The sequence below is a fragment of the Rhineura floridana genome, chromosome 4 (genome assembly GCF_030035675.1).
Source record: "Rhineura floridana isolate rRhiFlo1 chromosome 4, rRhiFlo1.hap2, whole genome shotgun sequence".
In the NCBI taxonomy this organism is placed as follows: Eukaryota; Metazoa; Chordata; class Lepidosauria; order Squamata; family Rhineuridae; genus Rhineura; species Rhineura floridana.
This window is the reverse complement of record NC_084483.1, coordinates 204,431,085-204,453,562: the sequence shown is the minus strand read 5'-3', so window position 1 is coordinate 204,453,562 and position 22,478 is coordinate 204,431,085. Positions and strand designations below refer to the sequence as shown.

The 22,478-nt window shown below is 43.8% G+C and overlaps 1 protein-coding gene across 3 annotated transcripts in view; it reads right to left on the bottom strand.

Moving 5' to 3' along the window:
* Positions 1-22,478, bottom strand: part of FAM167A (family with sequence similarity 167 member A) — a 44,596-nt gene that overhangs the window by 4,510 nt on the left and 17,608 nt on the right. Inside the window, exons 1-2 of one of the 3 annotated variants that reach the window (XM_061626497.1) lie at positions 4,758-4,810; positions 4,080-4,626 (exon numbers count right to left, since the gene is read on the bottom strand). In XM_061626497.1, the coding sequence (XP_061482481.1) occupies positions 4,080-4,484 (405 nt within the window). In that variant the 5' untranslated portion in view covers positions 4,485-4,626; positions 4,758-4,810. Of the gene's footprint in view, positions 1-4,079; positions 4,718-4,757; positions 4,811-22,478 lie in introns of those variants that run through there. The other 2 variants (XM_061626496.1, XM_061626495.1) reach the window with 2 other exon arrangements.

Sequence of the window (22,478 nt, the reverse complement as noted above, 5' to 3'; positions counted from 1 at the left end):
AGAAGAGAGAGGTGGAGACGCGCTGGAACCGGCAGAACAGGGAGTGTGTCTCTACCCTTCAATCAATTGGGGATAGCAATGTTTGTTTAAAAAAGAAAATGCTCCGCTTATGAGGAAGACAAGATGCTTTTGAAAGAATAACGCCCGATTAGATGGGCACAAGTCAATCCTGGAGACTTTATAGTCTTACAGCCTGGTGTTCATTGGTCAACAGGACTGTGTGGCTGTTTTGAAAGGGGGAAAACACAGTTCTTCCATTGCTGCAGTCCAACAGCATCCAACCTTTCCCAGGGAGATAAACCTTCCCGCTGCCTTTCATTTGCTGCCTTCAGGGTGAGAAGGGTCTCTCTTCCCCACCATCCCTCTTGTTAAATAAAAAGGGAGCGGGGGAAGATCAGCCCCCCCCTCCCTTCCACAGGATAGGAGCATAAAGGGCAAAAGACAAAGCCTTGTGGTGGCTGACAAAAGGGTTACAGCCACAACGCCGGGAAAGGTGCCAGGTCTGAATCCCATCCCTGCTTCAGACTTGATGCTCAGTTTCAGGTGTCTTGGATAAACAGTAGGTTTCTCACACAGCAAATTCTCCTTTGGGAAAGTATGGAGATCTAGTGACAGGACAGCTGCGGTGCAGAATGCACAAGGTGGTATTCTACGCCTGTGAAGATGGCCTTTGTATGAGAGCTCATTTTCGTTATTCTGTTATAATAATAATAAATTTTATTTCTAAGTCGCCTATCTGGCCGTATGCAGAGCTTGGAAAAGTTACTTTTTTGAACTACAGCTCCCATCAGACCAGCCAGCATGGCCACTGGATTGGGCTGATGGGAGTTGTAGTTCAAAAAAGTAACTTTTCCAAGCTCTGGCCGTATGAACGGCCACTCTAGGCGACGTACAAAGAATAAAATAACATATAAATACAAATGAACAACAACTCTACATAATCAAAACCCACCCACATCTTTACAGAATAAAACGAGATTACCCAAAAGTCCCATAGGCCCGCCGAAACAGCCAGGTTTTCAATTCTCGGCGGAAACCTGCCAGGGAGGAGGCATGGCAGATGTCATAGGGCAGAGAATTCCAGAGAGTGGGGGCCACAATCGAAAATGCCCTCTCTCTGGTCCGCACCAGCCTAGCTGTCTTAACTGGCGGGACCGAGAGAAGGTCTTGAGAGGCTGAGCTCGTCAGGCGGCATATTTGATGATGCTGGAGGCGCTCCTTTAGATAAACTGGACCGGAACTGTGTAGGGCTTTAAAGGTTAACACCAACACCTTGAATTGGGCCCGGTAAACAACTGGTAACCAGTGCAGATTCTCTCTCTCTGGCTTACACAAGGAGGGGGGAAGATTCCTGAGTTGAAGATAAGTGTAAAAAAAAATAGAACATCTTTCTTTTGCCTGGTTTATACATAACTCTAAACCGTGGTTCATTAAACTATGGTTCATTAAACCATGGCTTAGAGTTATGTATGAACCCTGCACCCTTCCTTAAGCATGGCTGTTAACCTTGATGTTCTGCCTCCACTGTTGGAGGCAGTATGCTTTTGAATCCCTGTTGCTAGAAACTTCATTTTGTGTGAATCCTCCTCAGCAGCTTAGCTATGTTTTGTTTACTGCCAACAAACCCTGATCTGAAGCCTTAATTTGTTGTTGGCTTACGAACCTAGGTTTGTTTTAACTATGGCTTTCCTTAAACATGGCTTGTTTGACCACCCCCAGCTCAAATGCTCACCAACCGACAAAGGCACGAGGGAAGAGCAGTTAGAAATTGAACCAAGCTCTGTTGAAAGAAGCCATGGTTTGTCTGTGGGATAGCATGTGGTTAACTTGAGGTTTATTCACTCTGTCCACTTTTGCCTCTGGCCTTGCCCACCACTGGAATGTGGCCCCCAAAAGGTTGCTCAGAAGAGAATGTGGCCCTCAGATTAAAAGAAGTTGCCCCACCCTTGCTTTAGAAGGTAATGAGTATTGCTTCCCTTCAAAATGTGGGGAGAAAGCCCTCCTGCACGTGGGGACCCTCCTGTTCATTCTGCTGAGTGGGGCCCTGGACGCCGGCTGACGCTGCAGAGCAGTCTGAAGGTGTGCAGAAAAAGGTTAAAGACTTCCTGCCGCTCGCCCTCCTTTCTAAATTCAGCCAAGGTCCCTGGTCAGCACTTCTGTTGAAGCTACAAAAGCTGGCATCATAATCACAGTCTCCATTTGGTCACCAAGCATCAGGCAATTATAAGAGGTATTGACATCAGTTGGAGAGACACAAAACTGCTGAAGGTAGATTAGCTATTTTGCCCATATGTGTGCAGCAATTCACTGCGTGGGGTCAGGTGATTCTGTCCAGGCCATCATTGCCCATGTCCTCTTCATTTAATTGTGGAGGGTTGGGGGTTGGATGTATATCTTTATGTATATATACTTATGTATATATGTATATCTTTTTTGTGCCAAATGTCCCCAAAGTAGTGAACAGTGTATTAATACAAAGAAAGGCTCAATGAGGCTCTAATCCTAACCTCATTTGCCTGGGAGTAGGGATGGGTGAGAATTTTGATTCAGTTTCACGTTTTAAGCGACATCTATCCAATTTGCACTTTCCAAAACAGTATGAGAACCAAACCACAGCCTTCCTTCGAAATTCACACTTATTTGCATTTTGCCATGCAGTTCACCAACCAAACACTGTTTACCAAAAATGCATATATTAGGGGAAAGCGTGCATTAAAAATGAATATATGAGTGAAAATAACTTAGAAAAATGCATTATATGATGAGAAATGGCTGGCAAAAATGTGTACATTACTCAAAACTCCCCACAAAAATATGTTTATTAGGAGAAATTCACACTAAAATGCTGGAGAATTTTGAGGATTTTTTTTTTAAATGGAAATCGCTGCAGAAATGTGAAGAACTGAATTTAAGATTGGGAAAATGAGAAGCTCTGAAAAGCAAAATGGACAGATCTTTCCACCACTACCTGGAAGGGTCCAGGTGAGGATTGCACTTTAACTAAGGCTGCAATGCAATACATGTCTACTCAGAAGTAAGGTCCATCAAGGATGCTGTATTTGCTTCCTGCACTGCTGACCCTATATTGAGCAGAAGGTCAGACTAGATGACCGCTCAAGATCCCACCCAATTCTAAAATTCCATGATTCCCTTGCTGGGAACCACCATCTTTTTTAAAAAACCCTCCCTCTCTCTCTTTTTAAAGCCATACAGTTGAGGGTTTTTTTGTTTGTTTAGTGCACGGAGAAAGCCCCAGAATAGAATGGGATGAGTCAAGTTGTTAAGGGAGAACTTCAGATGTCGAGTGAACTTTCATGCAGTGTTATTAGAATCTCCAGCGTGAGGGGTGCAAGGAAGGGTACAGTTATTCATGCCAGCTCACAGTCTAAAGGAAGAAGGGGAATGAAAGAAGGGATGATAGAAAAAAAGAAGGAAGAGAAAACTATGGAACAAAAATGTTTAGATCGTAAACTCACTGAGGGCAGAGAACTGTTTTTGTGAGAAGGGGAGTTTGTTCTATATAGATGAATGACTCTGCGTGTGTAAACAAAGGGCGAGTCAAAAAAGGAAAGAACTAGGAAGAGAGAGAGAAGTTGTGTATTTCTGGGAATAAAGGTACCTGAGGAGAGATTATATTTTTTCTTCCCTTAGGCTGTAATCCTGAATACACATACTGTACTAGAATGTAGTCCATCGAACTCAGAGGGAGCTTCCAAAATGTTGCTGTTTTCAGGTGGGATTCAATCACATTCTGGCACATCCAGGTCGTGCCATTACAGCTGAGTGGGAGATCTTGTGCAATAAACCCACTTCCCCAAAAGACTGGACATTTTGCAGTAAGGAACATGACAAGGAAATGCACTGGAGCGTGTAGAATAACGCTTGCTTTGATGCAACAGCAACTAACTTCCCCGCAAACAAATCAGAATGAATGCTCATTAAACAGCCAATATTGTCTAATTTCCCTGCAAACTAATCAGGATGAATGCTCGATAAACAGGTTGTCTGGAAGCATCCTTATTTCTGAGTAAGGATTGTGTTATTAAAACATTATTAAATATTCACAGGAACCAACTTACCAATTCTTTCCTGAGCCAATTTAAAGCCTCATCGATATTTCCAAAGCCACTGATTTTCTCTGGGACCAGGACCGGCGCTTGCTGTTCCAAAGAGCCTCCATTGATAATATGAACTTGCAGCTTTTTTAAAGGAAGACTTCCTTCCATCGGTTCCTCAGCCTGGCTAACGTCTTCCTCCTCGGGAGGTTTGGGGTGGCTCTTCCAAGCCAGTCCTTCCAGCTTAGCTTTCCACTCCAAATAGGAGGGTCTTCTCGTCTCCAGCCTCAGTTTCTCTGTCAGAGCTTTCAGATTCCGCAAGTGGTCATCGGAAGGAGGACCACCTCCTGCCTCACTGTCCAACACTTCTTCTAGCTCAATTTTTGGGACAGACATCTTACTTTCTGGTGGGATGACATCGACATCCATTGAAAGGTTGGCGGAAGAGTCAAAGATTCAGGCAACAACATCCACGCACGGATCAGTTGTTCCAATGTTCCTTGCTCCAGGGGGGACTCAGCAGTTTTGCCACTCACTTTGAGACGCTCCTTTTAGTAATATGGGAAACCATCTAAGCATAAACACAAAGACACATTGTTTTGTTTTCAGCTGGGAATTGCTGAGGGGAAAAAAGGAACAAGTGAGCAACCAGGACTTCCTTATATGACCTGATCTTGAGAAAAATGGAAATGAAAGCCTTACGCCTCAACCATATGACGAGGAGACTTCGCCACGGCTGTCTGGTGATGTTCTCGGGCAAGAGCAAACAAGCTCTCTGGCTTTCCAGGGGGAGGTTTTTGCTACGGAGAGACCTGCCAGGCGCTCTGCGTCAGGCAAAGAAGTGGATGAGGAAGGATGAGGTCAGAGAGAGGGAGAAAGGAGAAATACTGTAGCAGAGTGTTACACAATTAATAAACCTTTATCTTACTGTACAGAACACAATCTCAGCTTTCCTTTGTCAATCCTCGCAACATGGTAGGCAAGGAAGGGCTGATGTGATGGATTACTGGAGCCTACCCAGGAGAGTGATTTGCAGGTGCAGGTATTTATTTATTTCCTTGTACTTGTAGCCCGCCCTGGGAGCACAGAGCAGTTAATAATACAGCACAGCATTATTATTATTATTATTATTATTAATAATAATAATAATAATTATTATTATTATTATTATTATTGTAGTAGTAGTAACATCTTTAATAACATCTCTGAAGTAGGAGTGTACACAAGAAGGTTGATTGCATTCCAAAGGCCTGGGTAAGCAAAAAGGTTTTTATCTGACACCTAAGTGAGGCCAACGTAGGGAACAAGTGAATGTCATTTGGGAGGGAGTTCCACAATCCAGGGGCAAGCACCAAGAATGCCCTGTCTCATGTTGCCATCTGCCCAGCAAAAGCTAAAACATTTATTTGATTGATTGATATTCTGCCCTTCCGCCCAGCAGGAGACCAGGGCAGCAACATGCAGGGCATCTTCAGCAGATCTTAATAGCTGGATAGGGCAGAACTGGAGAAGGCACTAATACCAGCATGTTGAACTGAGCTGAGACGTTTGCAGGCAGCCAGTGTAGGGATTTGAGGATCAAGATAATGTGATTTTTCCCTCATTGCCCTACTTAACATGTGGGCACCTGCATTCTGGCCCACTGGCAGTTTCTGGGCCGTCTTCAAGGGCAGTCTCATGTACAGCACATTGCAGTAATCTATTTTGGAGGTTATTTGTGTGTCAGTAAGTGAGCTGCCCCGGCCAATATATAACCACTTTATTGCTCTACGTATATCACCTGGAAGCTAAATGTGTCAAGTGAAGTGGGGGCCACATTAGACATCACACGTGTGGTATATGAACAATCTCTACCTATGTATTTAAAGCCGTCTTATACTGAGTTAGGCCATTGTTCCATCTAGCTTGGTTTTGTTGACACTGGCTGGCAGTGGCTCTCCAGGGGTTCACCAAGGAGATATTCCTACCTGGAGATGCCAGGGATTAAGCCTGGGACCTTCTGCATGCAAAGCAGGTACTCTACCACTGAGCTACGGCCCAGTGGAATGTAGCCTTGGATGTTGCCCTCATTAGTGAAAAAGGAGCCGCAGGAGGAGCTACTTAACCCTTTCCCCTTCCAGCTGTTTTCCCACTCAAAAAGGAGCCCACCCAGACCACTCTTCCATCGGTGGGGGGGACAGAGAGAGGATTCCTGTACCTTTTTCCCTAGAGGGAAACCAGCTGCTTAGGGAGCTCAGTTTGAGTGGATGGTGAAAAATCAAGGAGGGGGAAGGGTTATGCAACCCCATGGCAGTCTTCTATGGCTGCTTTTCAGTTAAAAATGAGCAAGACTGTTTGTGTATCTCTCTTGCGTAAATCTAGTTTGGCCCTTGCTCTAGTGAAAAGTGTTGCATTTGAAATGATGTGAAGACTGAGGTATGACCACACTGTCTCTGGAGTTAGATCAGCAACATCCCGTTCACTCATGCATAGGAAGATAGGAAGCTACCTTAGATTGGCCCATCTAGCTCTATATAGTCTGCACTGACTGGCAGTGGCTCTCTGGGGTTTTGAACAGGGTTCTTTTCCAGCCCTACTGGGAGATGCAAGTGTACCTGGGACCTTCTGCACTCAAAGCCGATGCTCTGCCACTGAGCTATGAGTCCTTCACCCAAAATCCATCAGTTGGTCAATAAGCGATTTGGGTGTTTGCCAAACAGACAACTAAAACTGGATCTAGGACAGCAGGCTTCCAGTCTCACCTGCACCACGGTCATTTAAAAGAACACTGTGTTGTCTTCCCACAAGCACAGGGAAGTGGAACTCAGCACTATCTCAAAGTCACACATTTAGAACTATGGCTGAATTCAGAAATATTTCAAGCATCTTCTTCTAAGAGAACAAGGTAAAGCAAAACCACCTTCTTGTCCACCTGGGAATGTGGCCAGGAATGAACTCTGGGAACATCACAATGCAAACGCATTAAAATGTAATTTGAGTTATTGGGTAATTTTTCAGCATGCTAAATGCTTTCTGGCAACTCATGCAAGTTCAACAGCAAGCCTGCAATTATTCCGGGGGAATCTTTTTAGAGAAAGAATTCAACTGAGAAATAAATCTTTATAGAAAACACAGGCCTGCTTTTCCCTTGCTACCACCATTGTTTTTGGGCAGATGATCTAAATGGGATGTTGATGAAAACATTTACACACACAGCAAAAGTAGGCGAATACATGGTTCCCTTGTGATGTTAATTCATTAATTTGTTTGGAAGTGCCAACAGTACAGGTAGATAATTTTAGGCCCTTGTCTTAATAGGCATGGCCATCTAAAGTGTGCACGGGTGGGACAGGACCATTACTTTACTTGTGAAGGGCACAAATGAGGATGGGGGATAAATTTGATGCAGTTTGCATTTAAAGGTGAATCTACCTAATCCACACTTTCTGAAACAATACACAAATCAAAGCACAACCATCCTTTAAAACCTTCACTTCTCCAAATTTTGTAATGCAGTTCTCCAGCCAAGTAATAGGTGCAAAAATACATATACTGCTGTAAACGTGTGCATAAGAATGCATATATCTGCAAAAAAACCCCATCCAAAATGCATTATATTAGGAGAAATTGCTTTGCAAAAATGTACATATTAGGCAAAATGATACACAAACATGGGTGCACTAGGAGAAATTCACTCTAAAATGCTGACAAATTTTCATGACGACTTTTTTTAAAAAAAAAAAAATGACAGGCTGATGGGGAAATGTGGAGAACTAAAGAATGGAACAATGAGAAACAAAAATGGACAGATTCACCCATCCTAACACACAATTAACATTCCCTCCCTACCACCACATTCCGGGTTTTTCCAGCTGTGTCTACATCCCTGCTAACTCTGATTTCTTAATCTCTGTGCAGGTGTAGTGTTAAGAACATAAGGACATAAGAACATATGAACATAAGAAGAGCCTGCTGGATCAGGCCAGTGGCCCATCTAGTCCAGCATCCTGTTCTCACAGTGGCCAACCAGGTGCCTGGGGGAAGCCCGCAAGCAGGACCCGAGTGCAAGAACACTCTCCCCTCCTGAGGCTTCCGGCAACTGGTTTTCAGAAGCATGCTGCCTCTGACTAGGGGGGCAGAGTACAGCCATCATGGCTAGTAGCCATTGATAGCTCTGTCCTCCACGAATTTGTCTAATCTTCTTTTAAAGCCATCCAAGCTGGTAGACATTACTGCATCTTGTGGGAGCAAATTCCACAGTTTAACTATGCGCTGAGTAAAGAAGTACTTCCTTTTGTCTGTCCCGAATCTTCCAACATTCAGCTTCTTTGAATGTCCACGAGTTCTAGTATTATGAGAGAGGGAGAAAAACTTTTCTCTATCCACTTTCTCAATGCCATGCATAATTTTATACACTTCTATCATGTCTCCTCTGACCCGCCTTTTCTCTAAACTAAAAAGCCCCAAATGCTGCAACCTTTCTTCATAAGGGAGTCGCTCCATCCCCTTGATCATTCTGGTTGCCCTCTTCTGAACCTTTTCCAACTCTATAACATCCTCTTTGAGATGAGGCGACCAGAACTGTACACAGTATTCCAAATGCGGCCGCACCATAGATTTATACAACAGCATTATGATATTGGCTGTTTTATTTTCGATACCTTTCCTAATTATTGCTAGCATGGAATTTGCCTTTTTCACAGCTGCCACACACTGGGTCCACATTTTCATCGTGCTGTCCACTACAACCCAAGGTCTCATAGTGCCATTCTGACTACAGGCCTAGAATAGGGTTTGCTTCTGCTGTCCTAAGGCTAAAGATATTTACTTGAAAATAAGCATGCAAAACAATGTACCATTCCATAAAGGAAGCCACAGACCTGAATTTACAAGATCTGACCAGGGTGGTTCATGACAGATGCTCTTGGAGGTTGCTGATTCATAGAATCTCCATAGGTCGTAATCGACTTGAAGGCACTGTTACGAGGCAGGGCCATGGAGCCTGCTAAACTACAATTCCCACCTCACACCCCACACCTAATGGTATGGCTGGTTATGCTTTCCCACGAGGTTTTGTGCGAAGAGTAACAAGGGCAGAAATTAAGATACAAACTAAAGCTACGGCATAAATGTTCTGCATAATTGTTATCTTGTTCTTTGGCAAATTTCCCTCACCCACAGTGAATCCCATTGTTTGTTAGGAGCCTTAGTTTTTCAGGGTCAGTTAGAGATACACACACACATACACAATATCACCAGACTTTCATACCCTCCTTGGCAGGAGGGGGAGAGAGGAAAAAAAGTATTTTAAAACCGTGGCTTGAAGGTAGAAGGAGGGGGAAGGAGAGGAAGAAAGAGAAAAAGGGGGGGCTGAGGAACTCCAGAGCTCCGACACACGTGTATGACGCTCTCAAGGAACGCATCAAGGACTGCAGGGACAGAACCGGGGGGACTCTGGGTCTCGGTGCAAAAACCTTGAGACCAAGAGATTCCTTCCTGGTTTTGGATCAGAGCTCTTCCACATAGCTTCAGCTGTATTCAACCGCCCATTCCGGGCATAGGATAGGTAAACTCTCCTACCTTTCACCTCTTATAGTAATAGGGTCCTTTGATTTCTTTAGTTTAAAGTTATGAATGGGTTAGGATAAATGCTGCCACGCACCCAAGTAATTCTGTAATGCTTTCCTACTCTTTCTCTCAATAAAAATCAAGCTTTGCTTTATTTTGGTTTGGACCTGCATTTCTTGGGTTAAATATCTACACCATTTAAGCACATTTCAGGGCAAAGCGCTTGTTTTTATCCCTAGCAAAAGATCCCCTCCTCTCAAGGAGGTGTGTTTCATGGGACATGAGGGTGGCAAATGCACACACTCAGGTTCCCAAGAGCACATGTCGTAACAGACTGGTGGAGAATCAAGCGGGCAGCAAGGGTTGCAGGAACAAAGTAACATGTGAACAGTCCTGCAATCCAGGGAAACAGGTAGCCAAGTTCTGAATGTGTCTGGAATGTGTGTGATTTCCTTTTATTTCTTACTATGTTTTGCTGTCTCTTGTTTTAAAAGTGAGTGGGGAAATGTGGTGACAACAGCTTAACTCATGAGTGACTTGATTTGGGGAATGTGGCATTTGAAGGTGGCTCATGCCTGAACTTATTCTTTCTTATTCTTTGCATTTGGCTTTTGGTGTTGGAGATTTCTAAAGTGGTAGCCATGGAGGGAATAAAACGCTTTATGAGTCCAGTAGAGTGCCTATCGAAAATAGAGAAATGGTTGATTAAGAAAGGAAGGTGCGTGTGGGATGATGATTGTTTTAAGACAGATGACCCTATGAAAACCATGACTGAGGCCTATGTGGAATATTGCAAAAAGTACAGGCCTTCCAAATCAAAGAAAAGTGCTGCAGCCGCTTAGGGACTTTATAATGCATGTCAGGATTTGTCAGATTTGTTAGAGGAAGAACGCAAGAAAAGTCAGGAGGCAAGGAGTAAGTTGGAGCAGGCAGAAGAGGCTTTTGAAAGGGAACGGGTAGATTTGAATGAAGGATGGAGAAATGATTGTGACAATTTTGGCCGTGAACGAATGAATATGGTAGCAGAAAAAATCAGGTGGGCTTCTTCTTTAAGACAAATGGAGAAGGAGAGAGATGATGCATTAATTCAGGCTGAAATAGCTCGTAAGGAGTTGAAAAAAGAAAAGGATGAATGTACCAGAGCGAAATTAACAGCTGAACACTTGGTGGTTAGAGCACGAGAGCAACGGTTGAATGTTAGCCATGATGAATTAAATTCATTAAATTAATGAATTAAATTAAATTAAATTAAATTAAATTAAATAAGAACTAGAAAGACAGTTGCAGGTTCAACAGGGACTGGTGGCCACAGTCATGCATGTTTCAGGTGATGGTGATGAGGAATGGGGCCTTCCACACTCTCTTCCCCCCCTCCTGGAAGAGGCTGTATCATCTGCTCCTTTAAATCCTGAATGGAAGGAGTCACAGGTAGTTGCACCCATGATAGTGAAAATTGTGGTGGAAGCCACTGGGATGGGACCGGCTCGTAATAAAATTGTCCAAGAGATTGTACGTTGGTCCCCTCCCCAGGCAAAGGCAGTGGCTGATAGTTTGGGTCCTCTGAACAAAGACACAGCTTTGACGTGGTTAACTAGGGCAGATGAGATGTATTCTACTACTGATGCTCAAGATTTAATGCAAGTGGCAAGATATTGTGCCACGGAGCAGGATGCAGCGTCCATTGAGGCAACATTCAGAATGGAGAATGCAAGACAGGTTTATGATTGGATGAGAATTGTGATTAAGGCTCTGTTGCCGGGGATGAATGTGTTAAAGGCATATGTTATGGAGAGTCAAGGTGTAGGGGAAAGCCCAGAGGTTTATGTGAATCGGAAGAAATTCCTTGCACGTTTATCAGAGCATCTCAGGCTTCGGGACGATGGCCAGTATGAGTATAATGACAGAGAATTTCTGGAAGCTGTACACATGGGGTTAAATGCTCAAACGAAGTTAGCAATAGGGAGAATGGATCTTGAAGGTGTTACTTGGCGAGAATTGAGTGTGGCTATTTCACAAGTCTCTGAGCTCCTTCGAGAGGTTGGAGGGGGGCGAAAAGCTGCCACTACACCGAAGAAGGTTCAACTTGAGCCAATTCAAACTGTCACATATACCAGTCAGGGGCCTCATTCATCTGTTGTACCCAACGCAAATCGGGGGGCCCAGGGAAGAGGAAACTATCGCCCTTTTTTAGCCCCTGGTTCCAATCGGGGTAATTTCACATCAACGGGGGGAGACAGGAGATCTGGGTTCAATAACTCCAGCAACAATCACAGCAACTTTTCTCCCTCCCATCAAGGCCCTACTCAAACCCAACAGGGGAATGAACTGGTGGATTTTGGGGATCCCTTCCGTAATCACCTTTGGTGCATGCTTAGAAATTTGGGAGAAAATATGGATCAATTTCACAAGCAACCCACTGAAGTTTTGCTGAATGCTTTAAACAAGAGAGCACAGACACAGGCTCCCTCCCCCTCTGCTTCTGTTTTCCCCCCTACTGCCCCCCTTGCTCCTACTGCTCCTATCCAGCTTCGCTCAGAAGAGCAGAGGCAGGCCATACAAGATGTTCATGATCGAACCTAGGGCTGCCCAGTTCCTGCTGCTCCAGTCACAACTGTGTCAATGTTAGCGCCAGCTTTGTGGGGCAGAATGAATGTGGAGGCCACCACTTGGGAACTGGGAACAGTGGCCAGAAAACCAGGCTTGGGTTTTTCGAATGAATCCAGCCTGCAAAAACCAGAGGTCTTTGGTACAAATTCTGTAGCTACGGGGGGAGGTGATTCTCTCCTAAAACAGGGTGTCATGGATCACAGTGCAAGACCTTCTTTGGCACAAAAGGAAAAAGAAACAGTTGAAACCAGGAGGGCTCCTGTCTTTGAGCAAAGTCCTATTAATGTTCTTAAAGGGGAACATACAAAAGCATATTCTGAAAGTGCAGGCCCTGGCTTAAATGCTTCAGAGTTACTTGAAAACACACAAGATGTGCCCACTTCCATGGGAAAAATACTGATTTGAATGCTTCCCTTGGGTATTCTTTTCCTGAGGAACAATCTCTTGCTGGCAAACAGCCTTTGGATCAAAACAAGACTCAAAGTATAGAGCCTCTAGCTTCAGGAAGAGTCTATCCAGGCATTGAATTTACTTTGAAAATTAATACAATTTGGCTTCCAAAACAGCAGCTGGTTTCTGATGCCATCTGCATGCAAATGGACAAGTTGCAAAGCCCTGATTCCAACAGGGAGTTGCTTTCTTCATTGTCACACTTTGTGTGTGCAAATTCAGGCACTGATGCAAATGTGTTATTGCATGCAGTCCTTGATAAGTTGAGTAACAAGGAACCCAGAGCAATTGCTCTGCAAACAGGGTGTTCACTGGTGAAACTCCCTGACATGGTACAAATGGAAGCACAATTGTATTTGGAATGTTATATGCTGGTGCTACTGACTGTGCTTTGTTTTGCATCTGCAGCAAGAGAAATCCAAAAGAGGAAGATCCCACATGTATCAGAATTAAGCACAAAATTAGGGAAAGGAATCTCAGATTCAAATGCATTACACAATAAAGATTTGGACACAAAAGCAGTAAAGGATCCTGTAAGCAAATCCAAGTCTAAGAAATGGGAAGATGTGGGTAAGCCAATAGAGTCCAATGGTTACAGACATTGGATGAACCATGGTAAGAAACAGGGAAAGTGCATTCAGACGGTGGACAGACAAAGACATGAGGATAAGACTTACAGAGACACTGACAAAGATGCCTGCAGGACTAAATATTTTCTTCGGGCCTCACTGAAGGTACAAGTTCTTGTAGCCAAGCAGTGGAAGGACAAACCACCTGATGTGCTTTCTCCCTCCAGTCCTAGTTGTGTGCATGCATCCCAAATTCAGGACTTCATTGCCCAAGATGTACAGTAATATGGTATTCTTCAATGGGCACAGTTTAAATGGTGCAATATGCATGTTTTGTTTTTTCTTTCCCAGGGTTGCAATTGTTCAGGTTTTTTTTTTTAAGAAATTTGCTCTGCTGGTCCAAGCAAGTGATTAAAGAAGAAAGAATATGAAGGAACAAGGGTAGTTTTAAGATTGAGGCATACATGATGTAGACAATGTTTGAGATATGTAGAAAAACAGTGAACAGGTTCAAGAGTCAGTGACTATTTGTGGTAGGTAAGGAACGTCTGGGGCAAATTAATGGATTGACTTATGGGCGGGGGAGGGAAAAGAATAATTTCTGTGTTATTTTCTTAAAGCACCAGAACATGCCCACTATCCTGTTGATGATATGTGGAATCTTAGGAGCACGTGCAGAGTGGAAAGCAGGTGTCCTGGAGAATACTGACATCGAGCCCATCCCCACAAATGCTTGGATCTGTTATCAGGACCCAGAGGTGGAGATGGCCTGTCGATTTCCAGGGTTACTAAGTAATGCTTCCAGGAGACAACGTTGGAAAAAGATATCCTCCATCAGCCACCTGTCTCACAGAGTGCAGCTTGTGAGGAGTCATGATTAATTAAATGCACCAAAGGTCCCCAGAAGCAGCAAGTTCATTTTTGCCATGATTCTTCTGTTGACACCAAGATTTCTTGCACCCCACGATTTGGTGAAATGTCCCAAGGCAGCGACATGATACATGAAGAATTTTGCAACATTTTATGGATTTCTATGGTCACTTGGGGGGAGGGATCACCTCTGCACTTCCAGATTTTTATGGCAAGTGCCAAGAAAAGAAGAACCACCGATGAACTGTCTCTTGTCCTGATTTCATCAAAAGGGCAAAAATTTCCCAGAACTATAATGCATTGGAAGAGGTTCAATGGCCTTATGGATGTGACCAAAATACATACTGTTGGTCCTCCAGACTGGATAATGCCAATCCAGGAAAAGTATTGCCATTATGGACAATATCATATTCCTTTTAAGTCAATGGGTTATGTTTCTATTATTGAGAAATATAGCACACCAGGGTCTTACAGGTTGGAAGTAGGTTTGTCATTTAAGAAAATCATAATATTGAATCCTCTTATTGAAAAGGTAAGTGAATTAAGCCATTTGAGAAGCCCTCTTGTTGGATCTCATGTGATTAAATTGAACCACCCCCAGAAATTATTGATAAAACCAGGGACTGCACTTAAGGAAGTGGTAGTCTCACTTGAGAAATTAAATATTGCAAAGGAATTCCCTGTCTGTGCATCCTATTTAGAGATGAGCAATAGGGGATGGGATAATTGGGTTAAATTATGGGAGGGAGAGAATGGGAAGAGAAATAAGCGGGATTTGTCAGGGTAGCTGGGAACTGGAGCTGCTTTTTTGGATGCTACCAGTATTGAAATATTAGCCAACAAATTGCATTATACCACTGAAGAAATAAGTAAAATAACAGAACCTATCAACAGGGCGCTGGATAAGGCTACAGAAACTCCTAAAATTATAGCAAGCTTACTCCCAATGTGGGAACAGGGAATGGAAAAAGATAATCATGACATGGTAAACACCATGCAGTCCTTACAACAGAATATTTCCTTGGCCATTACATGCACCCAAATGCAGAACTGGGCCCATACAGTGGCTTTGGAACTTATCCACATGACAGGTAGTGGGTTCATACCCAGGGAAATTAGGTCCTTAATTCGACATCAGGTGTCCAAGGGGGAAAGAAAATTGGAAGATTGGTGGAGCCTTGTCAATGCCACATATGATAGGCAAAATCATGCATTAAGATTGTTTATTGTAATGGTAGAAGCATCTGAAATTATTACTGTTTATCCTGTTATTCCATTGGGAATCACTGTAGATCAAGATTTAGTTCTTTATGCCCAGGAAGTGCACCAGTGGGCTATAATTAAGTATGCAAGATGAGTAACAATTAATGTGAATGGATGTCAACACCATAAGAATCTAGGATTTGTTTGTGAAGATGATAGTTTGGAATCCCATCAAGATTGCTTTTCTCTCAAAATGATTAATGTATCTTATTGCTCTTTCATGCTAAGAAATGAATCAAGTTCAACTATTGTATATTCTGGACATGGGTGCATGTTCCTTAGAACATTTTGTGATTATGTTGTTATTGATAAGTATTATATACAACCTATGCTAAGATATATCAACAGATGCTTTTGTGGTATTGAGGAAATAGTAGGATGTGATTTTTCATTTAAAGTCCCTGTATGGACGATCCAGAGAATATTAGTTAATCCAGATTTGTTTCAACACCTCAAACCCATTGCATTAGGTTACGGCCTAGCTGATCTCCAGAAGTTACTTTCTCATCCTATGTTACAGAAACAATTAGAAGCAGTTAAACAAATGGGAGAGCAAGCTACACTCCAGATAACACATGATCGTCATGCAATCACTAATATCGCAGCTAAGATTAAAAAGATAGGGGAACATAGATGGTGGGATTCTCTCTTTGGCTGGGGAGAAGGTGCTAAAGGAGGTTTAACCCTTATAATGCACCCCATTGTGGTGATTTTGATATTTCAAATAATTCTGGTCTTCCTCTTAATGGCCCTTGTAATATGGATCCGATCCCAAATGGCACAGATATACCAGAGGGAAGTAAGCATTAGAGCCAAGGGCAAGACTAAGAAGTCTAAGGTGTGAAAAGACATCTGAATAAGTATATACAGATGCTTTCCAATGGGGGGAGATTGTTACGAGGCAAGGCCATGGAGCCTGCTAAACTACAATTCCCACCCCACACCCCACACCTAATGGTATGGCTGGTTATGCTTTCCCACGAGGTTTTGTGCGAAGAGTAACAAGGGCAGAAATTAAGATACAAACTAAAGCTACGGCATAAATGTTCTGCATAATTGTTATCTTGTTCTTTGGCAAATTTCCCTCACCCACAGTGAATCCCATTGTTTGTTAGGAGCCTTAGTTTTTCAGGGTCAGTTAGAGATACACACACACATACACAATATCACCAGACTTTCATACCCTCCTTGGCAGGAGGGGGAGAGAAGAAAAAAGTATTTTAAAACCGAGGCTTGAAGTTAGAAGGAGGGGGAAGGAGAGGAAGAAAGAGAAAAAGGGGGGGCTGAGGAACTCCAGAGCTCCGACACACGTGTACGACGCTCTCAAGGAATGCATCAAGGACTGCAGGGACAGAACCGGGGGGACTCTGGGTCTCGGTGCAAAAACCTTGAGACCAAGAGATTCCTTCCTGGTTTTGGATCAGAGCTCTTCCACATAGCTTCAGCTGTATTCAACCGCCCATTCCGGGCATAGGATAGGTAAACTCTCCTACCTTTCACCTCTTATAGTAATAGGGTCCTTTTATTTCTTTAGTTTAAAGTTATGAATGGGTTAGGATATTAATGATAAATGCTGCCACACACCCAAGTAATTCTGTAATGCTTTCCTACTCTTTCTCTCAATAAAAATCAAGCTTTGCTTTATTTTGGTTTGGACCTGCATTTCTTGGGTTAAATATCTACACCATTTAAGCACATTTCAGGGCAAAGCGCTTGTTTTTATCCCTAGCAAAAGATCCCCTCCTCTCAAGGAGGTGTGTTTCATGGGACATGAGGGTGGCAAATGCACACACTCAGGTTCCCAAGAGCACATGTCGTAACAGCACATAACAACAACAACATCACTGAACACTGAAGTCAGGATCATTCAGACCATGTTATTCCCGATCTCTATGTATGGATTTGAAAGTTGGACAGTGAAAAAAGCTGATAAGAGAAAAATCAACGAATCTGAAATGTGGTGTTGGAGGAGAGCTTTGCGCATACCATGGACTGCAAAAAAGACAAATAATTGGGTCTTAGAACAAATTAAACCAGAACTGTCACTAGAAGCTAAAATGATGAAACTGAGGTTATCATACTTTGGACACATCATGAGAAGACATGATTCATTAGAAAAGATAATAATGCTGGAAAAATCAGAAGGGAGTAGAATCATAGAATCATAGAGTTGGAAGGGGCCTTGTAGGCCATCGAGTCCAACCCCCTGCTCACAGCAGGAAATCCACAGCTAGAGCATCTCCCGCAGATAGCTGTCCAGCCTCTGTTTGAAGACATCCAGCGAAGGGGATCCCACCACCTCCCTAGGCAGTCAGTTCCATTGCTGAACTGCCCTTACTGTCAAGTAAGTAGAAAAAGAGGAAGGCCAAACAAGAGATGGATTGATTCCATGAGGAAGCCACAGACCTGAACTTACAAGATCTGAACAGGGTGGTTCATGACAGATGCTTTTGGAGGTCACTGCTTCATAGGGTTGGGAATGCAAAAGTAGGGAACAGAGAAGAACTAGGAATTGTGGGGAAATGGGGCTTAGGAGACAGAAATGAAACAGGAGAAAGACTTACTGAATTCTGTGAAGCCAATAATTTGTTTCTTCCAAACACATTTTTTGAGCAATTGAAAAGATGACTGTACACATGGACATCACCTAATGGTCAATATAGGAATTGTTCCGTTCCATTATCCAACGTATGTTTGCAATTATGATCTCTGGTGCCTCTTCCCTTTCTAAATCCAGCTTGAACCTCTGGCATTTCTCGCTCCATATATGGTAAGAACCTTCGTTGTAGAATCTTGAGCATTACTTTACTTGCATAGGATGTTAAGGCAACAGTTTGATAATTACTGCATTCCCTGGGATCCCCTTTGTTTGGAATTGGGATGTATATTGGACTCTTCCAGTCTGTGGGCCATTGTTTTATTTACCATATTTGTTGACAATTTTTTGTCAAAATTTGGACAGATTCCTAAACTGTGTGGACAGAGAAATGCAATAAATTAAAATAAATACTGAGTGGATCAATACAGACTTGCCAATAATATCAGTCGAGTTTCAAAGCATAATTTTTGTAATGCAGAGAGCCAGTGTGGTGTAGTGGTTAGAGTGTTGGACTACCAGCTGGGAGGCCAGGGTTCGAATCCCCACACAGCCATGAAGCTCACTGGGTGACATTGGGCCAGTCACTGCCTCTCAGCCTCAGAGGAAGGCAATGGTAAACCCCCTCTGAATACTGCTTACCATGAAAACCCTATTCGTAGGGTCACCATAAGTAGGAATTGACTTGAAGGCAGTACATTTCGTTCATTCAAGGAAACAGAGTTAGTTTTTCCTCGAAGTAAAGGAACATAGGTCCAGCAAGTTCTGTGAGCTTTGGGGCTTTCATAAATGAAGTCTGGCGGGAAAACCCCTTTGAAATAAGACATAAAGTCATTGCTTAACTACAGCTAGGTTAAACAAGGTTGAATTTGGGAAGCGTTCAGTGTCTTTCGTGATTCTGTCTTTAGCGATTGTGTACTTATTTCCAAGTCATTTGATTCAGGCATAACAGCTGACTCTCAAATGTGGTGAACTAACATTAGAATGGATCCTATGACTATTATGCTGAATCATGTGGATGATCCTGCCCCACCTCCGATCAGATCAGCCTTCCCCAACCTGGTATCCTCCAGACATTGTGGGACTACAACTCCCATCAGCCGCAGCCAGCATGTCGAATGGTCAGGGCTGATGGGAGTTGTAGTCCCACAACTACAACTAGAGAACCACAACTAGAAAAGGCTGCACTAGGCTGCCTAGATGAACTCTTTTCATCATAACAGCAAAGGTAAGGTGTCTCAAGATGCTTGGTTGCACAGCATCCTGCCTTATATCAAGTCAGACCATTGGTCCATTTAGTTCAGTAGTGTCGACACAGACTGGCAGGAGCTCTAGGCTGGAGTCTTTCCCAGCCCTGCTTGGTGATACCTGGGACCTTTCGCATGTATGCTCTACCACTTTCAGGTTCAATTCCTGGCATCTGCCGCTAAGGGTAAAACTGACTCTTGTCAGAAATTTGGGAGAGCCACTGCCAGCCAGTGTAGACAATACTGTCTGTGCTAGATTGACCAATGGTCTGACTCAATATAAGTCATCTTCTTGTGTTCCTGTGGTCCCTCCCCATCCTATCACACTTTGAGCTCTATGCAGTCCATGCCAGAAGGTTCAATCAAATCCAGGGCAAACTCCCCTTGATTTCACTGGGCTTTCTGCTAAAATTCTCCATTAATCATATTCCAGTCAGTGGAAGAACATCCCAGTGAGGGAACAGCAGATGTTTAACCCTCAGCTGAAAGTCTCAGGTAGGGTGTCCACGTGTCTGTCTTTACAGAGAGCAGCCCTCTATCTGAAGACATCTTCTTTTTGAACAGCTGTCCCATCCAATTTAAAAGGCGAAGGAAGGAGAGCAGCCTCAAAGTTGTCCATCAACAGTGAGCACCTAGACAGCAGACTGAGGTCCCCTCCACACTACGATGCCACTTTAGCAGTCACGGAGAGTCCTGGGAGCTGTAGTTTGTTAATGGTGCTAGGGAGCATTGCGCTGTGAGGTCAACAAACTACAGTCCCTGGGATTCTCTGTGGCTGTTAAAATGGTATAATTGTGCTCTAAATATATGTGGATGTGAGCTGAGCAGGCACAGCCAGCCAGTAGTGCAGTGGCAACTTCAGAAGTGCAGGTCCCTTCATGACAATCACAGCTACACCCCTCCCCCCCTTTTCTTGTTGCTGGGTTGAGAATGAGGTCCTTGTTTACACCTCCCACAATAGCAGAGAGCCCTAGGAGCCAAAAAGCATGAAAAGGGAGTGTCTTCTCAGTGGTTGACACATCTCCTTTCATTCTGATTGGCTCCAATCAGCAGGAAAAGACAAGGAAGCATGTTAGATGACTCTTCTCAGTGGCTAACACACTCCCCTTTCACGTTGATTGACTTGTAGGATGCTGGTGACATAGGGGTCCTACTCCCAAAAAAGGAAGGAGTCTAAGACACACACCCCAAGAACCTGGATGACTACACCCCTGTAGACAGGACACCTGGTCCCATCTTCACTGCACATTTAAAATCATATAATACCACTTTATTTAGTCATGGCTTCCCCCAAAGAATACTGTGAAGTGTAGGTTGTGAGAGGTGCAGAGAGTTGTTAGGAGAGGCCTATTTCCCTCATGGAGCTGCAGTTCCCAGAGTGGTTTAGCAATCCCTCTTCCCAAGGAATTCAGTTCCCAGGATTCTTGGGGAGAGGGAGTCGTGTGATTTTGTTGTTGTCATGTGCCTTCAAGTCAACTACGACTCATGGTGACCCTATGAATCAGCGGCCTCGAAGAGCATCTGTCGTGAACCACCCTGTTCAGATCTTGAAAGTTCAGGTCTGTGGCTTCCTTTATGGAATCAATCCATCTCTTGTTTGGCCTTCCTCTTTTTCTGCTCCCTTCTGTTTTTCCCAGCATTATTGTCTTTTCTAGCGAATCGTATCTTCTCATTATGTGTCCAAAGTATGATAACCTCAGTTTCGTCATTTTAGCTTCTAGTGATAGTTCTGGTTTAATTTGTTCTAACACCCAATTATTGGTCTTTTTCGCAGTCCATGGTATCCGCAAAGCTCTCCTCCAGCACCACATTTCAAATGTTGATTTTTCTCTTGTCCTCTTTTTTAACTGTCCAACTTTCACATCCATCCAGACCTTGTGATAGAGAAGACTCTAAAGGCCGCCTCCTTTTTAATTCTTTTGCAAAGGGCTGGGGTAATATGCTTCTTTTTGAGACATCTGATGCACCAGTTGAAAATGACAGTTGTCCCAGTGACCCTTGGACCAGGGAGACCCATCGCCATGGTTATGATGCATCTTTTGCCCACTAATGCAAAGGGCTCTTCGGGCAGGAAATTCATTTCCCCCTCTCCCTGCTCCACCATCATTTATAAACTGAAGCGGAGGTGAACAGGACACTTGGAGGTAAAGGGGCGAGTTTCTCTCCAAGGAAAGGTCAATCATGAATCCAACAAGATATCAGTCGTCCTCCCAGCCAGACAAAAGGTTAATCGCTGGCTGTGTAATAAAAATATATTGAGCAATCAATTAAAGCCATCAGCAAGTGAACATGGGGACTTACGACACCTTGCCACCACCGTCAGCATCTGCTGCCTGTGGAGGCTGCCTCGCTTTACCTAATGGTAGGGCCGGACTTACCCCCAAGCAGAGTCCAAAATGCAGGCAGCTGTGTTGATCCACATACATGTGGGGTGGGAAACTGGAGGCAACTGGTGGCTTTATCTCACCTCCCACAGGGCCAGTTTTGACCAGTGGATTGGGGTGCCCACCTGTCAGTCACCTGACATCACAATGACGTCAGGTGACCCAGTCTGAAATCAAACCATGTAGGCAAAGCTCCAATAATCAGGGCAGGAGGCTTGCCTTGTGGGCCAAATGGGGAGACTTGTGTGTGTGTGTGTGTGTGTGTTTATGTAACATGCACCCACACATAATACAAATATCCCCCAACCCAAAGAACAACAATAAATAGCATGATACTCAGTTTATTGGGATCAGCATGACAGATATCCTAAATCTATGCTGCTTGGGACCAGGATACCTGAAAGATCATCTTATCCCTTATATTCCCAGTCGATCACTTGCTCTGCAGGTGGGGGGCTCCTGCAGATATCATCTCATCAGGAGGTCCATTCTGCACATCGGAAGTGGACTGTGGATACACATGATGGCTGTGCTCTGCCCCCCTAGTCAGAGGCAGCATGCTTCTGAAAACCAGTTGCCGGAAGCCTCAGGAGGGGAGAGTGTTCTTGCACTCGGGTCCTGCTTGCGGGCTTCCCCCAGGCACCTGGTTGGCCACTGTGAGAACAGGATGCTGGACTAGATGGGCCACTGGCCTGATCCAGCAGGCTCTTCTTATGTTCTTATGTTCTTATGTTTTAGTGTAGCTGCACCAACTCTTTGGAATTCCCTCCCATTAAATATTAGACAGGTGCCATCTCTGTTACCTTTTCAGCGCCTCCTGAAGACCTTCCTCTTTTAACAAGCCTTTTAAGTAGAGACCTTATCACAGTGTGCATTATTATTATTATTAT